This window comes from Lissotriton vulgaris, chromosome 9, assembly GCF_964263255.1.
Source record: "Lissotriton vulgaris chromosome 9, aLisVul1.2, whole genome shotgun sequence".
NCBI classification, from domain to species: Eukaryota; Metazoa; Chordata; class Amphibia; order Caudata; family Salamandridae; genus Lissotriton; species Lissotriton vulgaris.
In genome coordinates, this window is record NC_141697.1 from 1,192,961,662 (window position 1) to 1,192,975,337 (window position 13,676).

The 13,676-nt window shown below is 42.2% G+C and overlaps 1 protein-coding gene across 1 annotated transcript in view; it reads right to left on the reverse strand.

Moving 5' to 3' along the window:
• The window catches only part of TMEM43 (transmembrane protein 43), a 114,570-nt gene that overhangs the window by 49,416 nt on the left and 51,478 nt on the right, over nucleotides 1-13,676 (reverse strand). Inside the window, exons 3-4 of the mRNA XM_086939262.1 lie at nucleotides 13,265-13,399; nucleotides 4,056-4,150 (exon numbers count right to left, since the gene is read on the reverse strand). Of these exons, the coding sequence (XP_086795388.1) occupies nucleotides 4,056-4,150; nucleotides 13,265-13,399 (230 nt within the window). The remainder of the gene's footprint in view (nucleotides 1-4,055; nucleotides 4,151-13,264; nucleotides 13,400-13,676) is intronic.

Consider the following 13,676-nt stretch of genomic DNA (forward strand, 5'->3'; position numbering starts at 1 on the left):
TGACCTACAACAACATTGTGGAAATACTTTGGCTAAGCGCATAACCTATGCGATCAATGGAATAAAATCCCTGTGTTGGATGCCCATTCACTGTCACTGGTCTGCTCTGGTACAGGAAAGGAAAAGCTCAGTAGCAGACCCAATGAGCTAGAGGACTGTCTGAGAAACACACATTTTTTGGTTCCATTGTGGGATGCCTGCCACCACCATGGAACTGCAGATATGGAGAATATTTATGGAATGTTCTACACCTAGAATATGTAACTGGAGAACGACACACTTGAACTCAATGGCGTGCCCCCAAAATTGTAATCATTGCACAAACTCAGACGGGCTAATTGTTCTAATCTCAAATGCCACCATTTGTGAACAAAAGCCGGCAATGTGGACCAAATATGATGGTCACCTGTAACTCCAAGCGGAAGTCCTGCGCACCAGCCATATAAGGGAGAGAACCATGAGCAGGAAGCTAGGAATGCCATTAGTCGAGGAATGCCATTAGTCGAAACCAGAGTCTGAAAAAACGTTTTTTTTGTAGAAATGACCTGAAGGAGGAGGAAATACATTATCCTGAATTCTAAGAACGTACTGTAAATCAGTTCAAAAACGCCAATGCCTAACTGTGTGAAGTCCTGCAGTGAGGACCACTGAGTGTGCAAAGAACTGCCCAGGACCAGTAGTAGTCATCCTGCCTGAAACTAAAAGCAACATCCCAAAGAGGAGCTCTCAATGCATTCCCATGTCTCCCTATGAGTGGCAAGATCATGAAGTGGCAAGACCCCTCTACCAGGGGTGAAGGAAGAGCTCAGAGCTTTCAGAATTATCGTTGCACCGTCTGCTTGAGGTGCTTTAACTCCACCTGCAATCTATTTACCATTGTTGTACCTTGTTAATTTGAAATTTTCTTTTTTTATATACTGTGAAACCACAGATAGTAGTTTTTTTACACACATTGCTTTATTTAAAGAATAAGGTTAATTAATAAGTGCAAAAATGTTTTAAATAATACTACACATCTCTGAACTGTTAAAACCTCTTTCAAACCCTTATCATTACCCATCCGGGAACCATAAATACTCCTTGCTACCTCTTAAAGCTACCCATCCCTAAACACAAAAAACCCAAGCTACTACACAACACTGCCCATCACTGAATCCTAAAAATTAATTTCAAGCCAAACCATTACCCACTCCTGACCCCTAAAAGAAAGTACTTACATTTAATCAATTACTTAAAATTAACATAATAAATGTATGTTATATCTTAATTCGTATTAAATATACATTACACATTTAACTAGTAAGTAATTTGGACTAGATTTTAACTTTTAATTACTATACATTAATAACATAAAATTAAATGAACATTCATTTTAAACGTTTATCACATATATAAAAACTATATATGAATGTATGATATATTACATACATTTCTAAAATTAAATATATAAATCTTGTGAAGTAAAGGTCCTATAATGAAACCTAAGCTGTAACGACTACCAGTGTAATGACTACAGATTAGAGGCCTACAATGTAACCGTAATGTGGCCTGTACCCTTTACCTGTAACCCTTAACTTTATATAATTTGCTCTTATCCCTATATCTTTAATCTGATACACCCCATATGGCCGGGATGCCTGTCACCCCCTCCCAACACAATCCCCAAGGATGGGAAGACGGACGCAGTTCTGAACGTTTGGAAGGCGGGAGGGAGTTACCCTCCCGGCCGTATTTATTAAAATATGAAACAAAATTAAAACATTAAAATAACAGTTTCATATCATGTACAATTTTTCATTTATTACATTACGATGCAGACACGTTCATTGGCTAACCTTAACAAATCTCTAATACAAAGGTTTTCCTAGCCGAGTCTAAACATCCTGCAAATGCATACTTTCTAAAAAATTGTACATCCTAGCATTACGGGCCAACGGCAAGGTCGTAACCGGTGTCAGATCCCTACTACCAGAACTCCCCCCTCACGGTGTGAGGGGCGGGCGCACAGAGGACTGTACCTCTGTGCCAACTGCAATTTCCCTTGTCCTAGCGGGGGCCCCTTATTTAACTCGTCGCCATCTTAATGGTCGTCCGAGGACTCGTGTGAGGTGTCTAGAAGGTAGCGTGGACCCCCCTCCCACCCCACACTGTTTAACATATCCGCCGTCGCGGATATCCTGGCCCCGGGAAATTCTTCATAGGAGGGGCATCTAGCCGCCTCCTCCCCTGGGAGGGGCCTATGACCGCCTTCCCTTAGGCGACCCCATACTTAGTGGGTGCCGCCTCCCCGTGTGAGGGGCCAATGGCCGCCTCCCCCCGGGCGCTCCCATCCATAATGGGTGGCGCCCCCCCCCCCCTCTAGGGACCTTGAAATTACTGCTCACCGATCATGACCTTACCGCCCGACCAAAATAAATACGACGTTTTATATACCTATTTAAGAAAGAAAAATAAACTTTACATTGCAATATTTATCCTCCTATTTAAACATTCAACACATCTTTCAATTAGACTGTTACACTCCGCTCCACTAAGGAAGAAAATGTTATGAAGCAAATCATTTTATTGCAGTACAAATATTGACATTTTCATTAACCACTAAACCAGGAGAGAAAAGATATTATCAAAGCAAGTCAATTTTATTGCAGTACTAACGTTGCCATAAGGGGCTGGTGGGTGGGTCAAAATTGCTCCTTGTTCCGTCGAGGGCTCACGTGCAACGAGAGGGTGCAGCTTCCAAGCACCGGAACAAGAGGATGCTTCTTCGGATTGTTGCTCCTTTTATTCCTCTTCGGGAGGGCGTGTACCCTCCTCCGGTACGCCTACGGGGCGTGGCCAACGGTGTGAGTGTCTAGGACAACCCTTCTTGGGCGGGAAAAGGCGCGCCCCGGCTCCGCCGCTTCGGGCATACCAGCCGAGACACGCCCCCGCCCAAAATGGTTTCCCGGGGGGATCCGGGCCCCCTACCATACGTTCGGGGGGACCGAGTGGTCGCCCCTTTCCATACTCTTAAGTCTTTCGTCCCTTTCACCTTGTCCTCAACCCAATATATTTTGGGAACAAACACTTTGATAATTGATCTTTTTCAGAAGTATTTATTTTTTTAACTTTAAATTGGAACGGTTATTTTTAGAAGGTATATGTTCAAAGTTATGAGGAAGTAACCTTCTGCTTTGCTGCGCATATTACATCATTGCAGACCTTAACAAACGTGTGAAAATGTTGCATTACCCCAATACTGCACCCCCAACTTGCTGCTGTTCCAAGTAGCCCTGTGCACTTCACATGAGAAACACATTCAAATGTTTGTCGAAGTATTAGCTAACGCACACCATTCTCTGCATCCGTGGGTTTCATGAAGAAGTTGACAAGTTGCAGATGAGTAATTTGTTTTCATCGTGTAGTTCTCAGGGGACTTCTTTGATTGGCAAGAAGGTAGCACATCTGTATTCGTATGCATTTCATTGTTTGAGAGAGCCACTTATGAGATGAGTGGGCCTATGAAGAGGTGCTGCCGTAGGAAGTCTGGACTTCAGACTAACAACACATTGTGTGACGCCTTCAGTGGAAGAAGGGAATTTGAGGAATTGATGCATATTTTTGGTCAGAACTGAACACTGGGACTTGGGCATGCAATTTCCACATTTGCCTTTCTTGCATCTTCAGTGGTTTGCAGAGTCCCGACAAAGAAGACCGCCATATTATTTTTATCCGAGGGAATCTGGGACAGTGGTCTTGTTAAGTTAACTGAAGCGTTACCTGGATCTCAGCTTGTACAGAAGTTACGCCCACTGCAGGTTTTTGTGCAAGGTATTTAGGGTATATTTGAAAACTTCTTTCAATGAGGGCCAGGACTTCCTCTCCACTGAGGTTTCAGATTCTGGTTTTAATGTTTTTGGAACTTCAGGTGGTCTTTGAACCAGCCTAAACTTTAGAGACACATTACTAGCTTTAATGAGTCCAGCTACTGCTAATAAAGGCCATGGAAAATGTTTGTATTTGCCAGAATTAAAGCCATATCAGCAACAATAACTTAAAAAGCTTTCATAACTTACTTGGAGTCTTCAAACTCTATCCACTGATACATCTCCACCTGGCGCTTCAACTTAACACACTCGATAGAGATTCCATAATTTGGATCAACAAGGGGCTGCACAAAGAAAACAAAAACGAGTCAGCAATCTCAAGGGCAGCAGTACAAATCTACCACTTGAAACAGAATGGATATGTTGTTTTGCTTTATACAGACATTCACACTCTGCATTAAACACATCTCTTTGCTATTTTGGATATGATCCCCAGGCCAAAGCAATGGGAGCTTCAACAGAAGTCTTTGTAAAAAAAAAAAAACAAATCTAATATAAAATATAGGGCTGTTATTCGTGACTACTTATTGATGCAGCCAGTGCAACCAATTGTTTTATTGTGTAAGAAAAATATATAAATTTGGAGGTGTGCTACTTCCACAGGCTGGTGGCATAGTTGGAGAAATTGTACTTTTCAATGTCTGTCTTAAGCTGACTAAGCAAGTAGCACTGCTCTGCATTATGAGAGTTCTGATATTTTGAGTGGAACTACAGAACCACTGGGGAAACTTTTATGGGACAGAGCAAGCCACAAACTGCAGCTGAGACTTTTACCCAAGTCAGAAATTAAGAGCCTCATTACGATGGCGGCCGGAGGAGCGTCAGACTGGCATTGCTGTGGGCAGGTGACAGGCCGACAAGGAGTCGGCAGTCCCACCTGCCCTATTAGGATATGACCACCGTGCAGGTTGTTGTAAAATGCCTTTTTGTACTGCGGCTTGTGCTGCAGCCCGGAAAAGGGCCGCAGCACAAGCCTAAGTAGACAAAAGCACTTTTCAAACATCCATGCACTGTAGGCCTGGCACACAGATGTTTCGGGAGGAACAACATCTGCCCTTCTGGGCACTTAGCAGTGGTCCACGGAGGACGGGGCCCTTGCTTGTGGCCCCAAAATCTCTTACCAACTGCCTTTTAATGGCGGCAGGACTGCCATAAAAAGGTAGTTAGAAAGAGATACCCTAATCCCCCATGGCAGTGCCTGCGCAGGCACCACCCCCATTGTAGGGAGTAGTGTCCGACCACCGCCCTAACAGGCTCCTTGAGCCTGTCGGAGGGGTCTGTCTGAATCCCAGACCACTGCTGTCTGGCTGTTCACATCGTAATGCGGTGGTTGGACCGTAAGCCTGGATGTCGATGGGACCGCCTGTCAGTTAGGGTCCCAATGACATCAAAATGAGAGCCCATACTGTTGAGATGTGTCACTGACACATGGACAGATAGTTAAATTCACCACACAAAAGACACATTACATACCATGGTCAGTATACACCTATCATTACATATATTAGGTGTGGCAGATAATGGTGCATTGTTCTTCGCTTCTTCAACCTTCAATATAAACCTCATTTAGTTTAATTTCCCTACATGCCATAACGTTGAATACTTGATATTAACCTGAAATGAGAATTTAATGTAATCACCCCGTCTACCTTATTATAAACTACTCTTGCAAGCAAACTAATTTAGGATTCCCAGCAAAATTAGGCTGCTATATCACCTATCTAAAAATGGCAAGCATGTGTTACATAATGTATTTATTTTTTTCACTGAAAAAACAAAGGTTAACGTGATGTTTTTTAAATGGAAATTTACCAGTTATAGATGACCGAGCTAACCATCACTTGCGCCCCGCCATACACTGTTAATCACCTCACATATTTCATCACTTGTGACATGTTAAACGACATCATTGATTACACCACTGATGTAGGAGCCGAAATTGTAAAAGCAAGCTGCTTACATCTGCCTAAAAGAGGCCCACAGGTAAGCAGAGAAAAGAGAAAGGCAATTACACAATAGTGGAGAGTTAGCAGGTGAACCACTAGGGTGCATGGCTCAGTGGCGCTCCGAATCAGCCTTGCATTTAGAAAATGTTATGTTTTAGCATGTCTCTCTAGCAGGAAAGCTACCTTTGAGACAAACCATCTCCATCAGGTAGGTTAAAGTAAGTATCATGTTTGTCCCCTCCCCGCCGCTTATTAGAAGGAACAGACAGCACCCACACCCAAGGCCGTCTTAACAGCATTATAGGCCCACGGGCAAAGCAGTGCACTGGTGCCTGCCTACACAACCACTCACAGGAATAAAAATAAATAACAGAAAATGAGTGTTAAATTCTGACCTGCCTGGGGGCGCTATGCCTGTGAAGGCCAGGGCAACTTCTTGCGTGCCCATGAATTAAGACGGCATTGCCCACCACACCAATCCCTCCATCCTCTAACTTACGCGTTCAGGTCCAGTATTCGGGGCTTCTTAATTCTTCCACTAAATACAGTCTTTGCTTTCACCTTGAACTACTTCTGTCCATCATTGAATACACAGGCCAAAGTTGTTTGAAAAGTATGGTTACTCCATGACTGCCATTTTATCCACAAGCCTGTGTTCAAAGCACATTTGGCTGACATACCAATAATGGTTGGCCATTCTTTTCAGTAACTTCGATCCATGTGTACATATTTTGGGACCACCACAGAGTCTGTATGATAAGAGGGATAAGCATTTTAACAAGGCACTAGCAGGCACATGCATCATAGTTGGCATTTGCGATTTCTTAATTGCGATTTTTAAGGAATCGCAATTAAGAAATCGCAAAAGCCTATGCATGAAGAAAATCGCTGAAAAATTTGCGATTTCTTAAAATTCCTTAATTGCGACTTGCAAATTGCGAATCGCAATTAAGGAATACCTCCCCATTCATTCCTATGGGCCCATAGGAATGAATGGGAAGACATTCTCAATTTGCGATTAGCAATTAGCGAATCGCAAATTGAGAATGCGATTTCAAGGGTGCAGAGGTGTCCAAAGAACACCCTGTTGCACCCCTGAAATCAATCTGTGCACATAGGTTGTGCACACACATGCCCTTAGGGCATGTGTGTGCACAACATGAAACTTTGAAAAATGCACAAAAGAGCATTTTTCAAAGTTTTCGCAAATTACCATGAGGTTCAACCTCATGGTAATTTGCTCCCCCTAATTGCGAAATCGCAATTTTTTTAAGTTTCATGCATTGCATTTAAGGAATCGCAAAATGTGATTCCTTAAATGCAATCGCAATTTGAGAATTCGCAAATATTTGTGAAATCTCAAATTGCGAGGGCCTTCACCCTTCATGCATTCCAAAAGCAGATTTTTCGATCGCAAACGGCCGATTTTTGCGATTCGCACCGTTTGCGATCGCAAAAATCCTGCATGTGCCTGTAGGATACTACAATACTTTATCACCAGAGGCTGGGCAGCTGCAAAAAATCCTCAGTGTCGATCAAGCACTTGTGATGAGACCCTCATGCCAAAAGATAGGGCTCAACAAAAACCTAGAGGGCAGGTTTTAGAAGACAGCCATTTAACAGCCAACAAAATATAAACACTGTTAGTGAGGACAAGAAGGGGCACTGGAATCACACCCCCCAGGTGCACCAGAGACAAGGGTAGTGAACACAAGTTTGCATAACAGCCATGACTGCAACAGCCACTTTATGTAACATCCTCTCTTCAGTATGTCACTCTTTCACAGACATACAGGCAGGCTTCCTAAAGACGACCTGGTAAGAAAAGTACCAAATCATGTCTCTTGTTGGTTTATTTTATCCTTCTTGTGCACCGCACCCACTTCCAATTCATCAAACCTGTTTTACTGCATGCACCAGAGAATGAAGAGCATTGCTGTCCCTAAAACTGTGACATGGTTTTCTCTTAGTAGCTCACCAGACACTCAGCTATTGATTCGCAATCTCAGAATGATTTTCAGCACTTGAGTGTATCTGCAGCAGAAATAGGAGGTAATACCATGACAATCTACCCTGGACTGCGCTGGATCAGTGTGAGAATTTTTGATTATTGGTTCTGAGGGTAGGATCAGCTGATTCACAGGATGTGGGTGACCTACTGCAGAACACCAGCACACTGAAGACATACACCAAATAGGTTTCCATTGTGGTTCTCCGGTGGCAAAAACTGAGCACATCTCCTCATTTAAAGTTAGCTGTTTAGAGAGGATTTAGCCTCAATATGCCAAAGCTCACCTGTCTACCACAAGCAAACTTACAATGGCAACCCTGTTCAGTATTTGTGCTGTTGAAATGTATTATTAAACGTGGTCTTGCACTGCTCTAGTCCAGGGTTCTCCAACGTCGGTCTTGGAGGGCCAGATCCATGACAGATTTTTAGCATATCCCCATTTAGATAAATGCAGTTATCTTAAAAAACTGGCATGAATCCGGCCCTCTAGAACAGACTTTAGAGAATTTTGCGGTGTCTTGGGAACCGGGCTTACAGGGGAGCTCAAACCAGATTAAGGAGCAAAATGGTGACTGAAATAAATAATATTTGATGACAATTTGATGACAATGCTATGTAACTGCCACTCTTTGTTGTAAAGTAAGAATTTCACTTTCTCCATTTTATTTGTTTAATCTTTATATGAAAGTAGCTGGTACTATGAATGGGAAACAGAACGTCCAATCCATCATGCAACAAACAGGATTTTATTCCAGAGGAGACTGATGCAAACACATACTAAGTCAAGTAAGTATGTCTTACTCATGAGACTACAAAGGTATGTCGATAAATATTATTACACCATCTGTACAGACTTTGAATCCAATTGTGTCAGAAAGGTGTCCTAAACAGCTCCGACCAAAGATGTTAAATAGAGTGCAGTATCGAGTATGGCAGGGTAGAGGGTGTTAAGAAGGGGGTGTTAGATGTCTTTTTCATTTTTTAGAATTGGGAGAACTTGCCAAGGATCTGCCGAAGAGGTCTCTTCACAGTGGCTCTAAATGCAGAGCCGGAGAACATGTGCTAAGTATCTCTGGATTTGCTGCACTCTTCACTCCACAGTTTAGCTAGCCACTTTTCGTTACCATGAACTGGTTTTACTGATCCCCGGTGAGAAAAACAAAGTCGCACCACGAGTCTTAGATGTACGATACCAAACACAGAAGATCTGCTTATGTTTTAGAGCAGCGGGTGCAGATGCAGTATTCTAGCCAGCTATGAGGTTTAATTAGTTAAGTCATTTTTGGTCACACTTACGACTGGGATAGGCTAACGACAATGGTGCAAATCTGTACTAAAGAGACTGAATCAATGAGGTTTCATTTTATTAAGTGGCTCTGATAACAGATCTGCAGCTCGAACCACCAACTTATAACACACAATTTAAACAGAAGTCTGAGACACATGGACCAAATTCAAGTATGATGTAGTCATCCTCCAAGCACACCCATCCTAATCTGTTCTCAGAAGATTCTGATTTACTCTGACCATAGTCTCCAGTGATGAACTGCTGCCAAAGTTAAAGGCAGGTCTTATGTCCTCATGTTTCTGGACTTTGCTGCAGTGCTCGATAATCAGCCACTCCCTTCTTCTTCAAATTCTTCATTTCTATCCATTTGCTGGAACAATTTCCTGGCAATTCTCCAATTTGGATCTCATCACACACAAGTTAGTATCCATCTGAAGTATGCACCCACATGCAATCTTAGTAACTATGCAACTTCCGATCTATACAGCAAAGCACTGAACTGTGGAAAATCTGTCAGTTGTGCTCTCTTTGCCTGAAAAAGCTGAAATGAGCTCATTGTAACAGTTGCCATGGTGCTACGTAACCCATCTTCTGATGCTGCACTTTCAAGCAATCAAGTTTTGCAGTGTGCGCAATGCAAGCAAATTAATCAGGACTTCAGCCAGTTCTGGTAACAAGGGGCAGTACCCTTGAATATGCTACTAAAAAACAGCAGCACCTCATCTAAAAAATAAAAAAAAGATAAACCTGAAGTGTTGTTTTTAAATTATTGAACGAATCTTAATAAAAGCAACAATGTGCTGCTGTTAAAACTGGAGTCTTCAAAACATTTTGACAATAAAGTTCTCCTTTTATTTGCTCTTATGTGATGAGAGAGGCGAATCTGTCCCCCCTCGCCCCCCCAAAACCTCATTTTCATACCCCATTTTCATTGGGATGTTTTGAGTCCAGGAAGAAAACTATTTTCACCTGAATTAGTCATTTCTGTTCAGTTCTGGATCCGTATGGGATTGTTGCCTTTGCCCTACTTTGAGGTGGCCCCTAGGTGAGATACGGCTGCTGACGAAGATACCATCAAAGGGATTCTCAGATACACCACGCATAGTAAGATTAGTGCAAGGACACAATCTACTAGCTCAGGATTGGCAAGGGTCTCTGCCCTACATTCTGCTTTCTAACCCATGCATATGGCAAGACTCCTCCATCTTGTAAAGGCTGGCATGACATTCAAAGGATATTTCACTCACTTGCCCACTGCTGTGTGGATGGCATGGTAGAGCTTGGAGCAGATTCTGCCCAGAATATGTTTGATTATCCTCTATGCCCACACCAGTTTCTTATCTGGCAGTACTCCACACTTGGGCAGTTGGAAGAGGCTAGTGAACCTTTTCAAATATGACATGTTTGATTTATTCCAGTATATAAATGTAAGTGGTACAAGTCTCAGCGTGCACTAGACGAAACCCAAAATGTCCCTGGCAATCAGTCAGAAGAAGTGGAATACTAGACTCAGCCTAATAATTATGTTCAAAATTAATGTTCTAGTGGTCCTCTCCAATTCTATGAAAAACACTAGTTCTATGGAAAACACTAGTTCTGTCCAATGACGTTTTCACAACTCTATAGTCTGTCTTAACTCCCAGATACTACAGTAGAACACTTTATTTAACAGCTTTCACTCATAAGCCCTTTCTCACATAGTGCAAAGTTCAAGCAGCACGATTTTGCCAGTTGATTCACTAAGTTTCCTACATCTCAGATTTCTCTGATCCTCCAGGAAGAACAGGATTTAAAAAGTGGGGACTATTGATTTGACTATTTAGGAAAATAATGGGCAAAAAAAACAGTTAGCTACTTTTAGTATTGGACAGACTTAGCCTTGGTGTTAGACTGGTGTGTTGGTGGGGAGGACGGTAAAGGGCAATGCAGACTGCCAGGATAATGGTTTTGCTGGAGTGGACAGTATGTGGGAAGAGACTGGATGAGGTGGTGATGGTGTGAGGTATGGAGAGCTATAATTTGTGTTTAGCATAAGAATGAAGGGACCCAATTAGAGTTTGGAAATATGGGACTTTCTACTGAGCAGAAACGTCTATATTATTCAAGTTATTCCAGATTTATGTGGCCTGTCATTTATTCCATTTGCATATGCAGGAGTGTCTTAATTTTAAGAGAGTAGAAATGTACAGGATTTGGGAGAGGGCACGGTATGGGGAAAAGGTGTGGATACTGTATGGGACATTGGAAGCAGAGTAGCATTAAATGCATTGAAGAAACTGAAACGTTCTTGTAATGCAAGGTCTTTTTCCAGGTATACTGGAAGCGAGTCCGGGTGTGCTTTTCATTTACAGAGTGGAGCTTTGGTGATGAGAGGAGGAGATGAGCAGTGTACATGTCAATAGGTAAATAAGTGATGGATTGTCTAAGTGTCCAAAGAATGGTTGAGAGGAGTTCATTGAATCCGATGAAGAGGAGATCTAGAAGATATCCAGGAGAACGGGTGGAGGTGTGTGCGTGTTGGTGAACGATCAGAAACAAGTTGTTAAAGATGTCAAGTTCTTTAAGTTTATGTTCACTTCAGCAAGGATGATGAAGGGACAGGAAGGAAACAGCAAGGTGCACTGTTCAAGCCATCAAAGGTGTAATACTGAAAAAAGCACAATTGGCTGGGGGGAGATCTTTAAATCTTTAAGTAATTAGGTCATAAGGGACTCCAAATTCCCTCATACTCAGAACACTGGTCTCGACCTCCGTTATTTATCTACATCAATGATTGCATATCTAATCACAAGCAAGATTGCCAATTTTATTTATAGTAATCCATCATACAAATCAAATGCTTTTATATAATCATATCAATGATATATAGATTAAACATATATTCACACACATATATACACATATATCTACAATTATATACAACAAACAATGAAAACACCACAAATAGTTATTACATTTATATCAAAAACCTTTTCACCCAGAAGGTTGCACTCAAACAGACCAGTGCCCCCTACTTATTCAAGGAGTACACTGAGAGGAAGTCCTAAATACACACAATCAATTCTAATAAGTCCATACACAATCAACGATTGTGATGAAGGAATCTCATAATAGGAACAAAATCTTCAGACTCCTCTTGTGAAAATAAAGTCGACGCGGACGCGTTTCGGCCTTCCGATCTCTTGGCCTCCTCAGGACAAGGTTGAAATAAAAACGTCTCTTATCCAATTTCTTCTCAGGCTTGAAGTTCTACTCGAGCAAAACCCAGATCCATATCTCTGCAACGGGGAACAAATATATATCTCAGCCTACGAGCGCCCCAACCCGTGGAGCCTCTGTCCTTTTCTTTCTGTATGGTCTCCCGATCCTGATTCCTTAATGCTTGGACGGAACTATCTCCTTACACCCACCGGTCGTATGCAATACACCACCTTGAATCCTCCTGCCTACCAGTGCTTCCCCATGCAGTGTCAGACAACTAATCCTGTCCCTCAACCTTACTAGAGCACTTAAGAAATCATAAAACGACATGCGTTGCTATATAAAGCTCTTATATAAAAGGTTAAAGAAGGGTGTAGGTGTTGTAGGTGGCAGTGTGGTTGTTAGGAACTTAATTATTCTCAAGCCAACTTTGTGTGAGTTGTTTAGGCAAGTGGAAGAAGGTGGAATCGAGTAAATAGAAAGCAGCTGGCGGTGCTGCATGAGAGCCGCAGTAGTCTGCATTGAAGGCTGCCGTATTACATATAAACCTAGGATTCCTCAAGCAGAGAGATTTTGTTCGGATGTACGAGACTTGGTAATATAGCTCCAGAGTTTGAAGAGTTTTGAGTTGTGGTGGTGATATAAGGAAATGGGGTGCTACCTTGTTTGAGCAGCTCTGGCACATGGATTGTGCAGGAGGGGAAGATGTGGAATGAATAGGATGAATAGGTTAAGTGGGGAGAAGGGAGAATGACCTAGCAGACCACAGACTCTGAAAATTGAATTGCTTACAGAGCAGAGAGGCAGCTTCAGATACCTTCAGTTATGCTAAGCAGAGTCTAGTAATATTATTATTTAGAACTCCACTACTGTCTTGAAGTGCGTTTGCCACCATTTCAACAAACACATTTTCAAGATGTACACTACATCTATATACTTTGAGTCTCTTTACCTTTGATGTGCTGATTACTCCGGACAGATGGACCAGTCTCCCCTCGTTCTGTGGCTCCACGCTGTTGACCGTGTCCAGAGACACCACAATAGAAAGACCTTCATCCAAAGAAGCGGCCGTCTTCACAGCTCGACCCTGTGGTCAAGAAACAAAGAGGACTAAACACCTGCAGAATATGCAAACTTATGAAAGACTAGGACTAGATCCCTAAACACCAGGAATCTAGTTTATAACCATGAGATAATCTAACCAGCTACAATATCAAATCCAAGCACAGTATCCATTTTTAAAAAGAAAAGCACTTAAACTGAGCCTGGAGCCCAAAAAGTAAAGGATTAAAAGAAAATGTGATTGACTTTACATTTTCAAACGAGTAATCGCATGAAGAGGTAGTTCTACGTTAGACCGTACT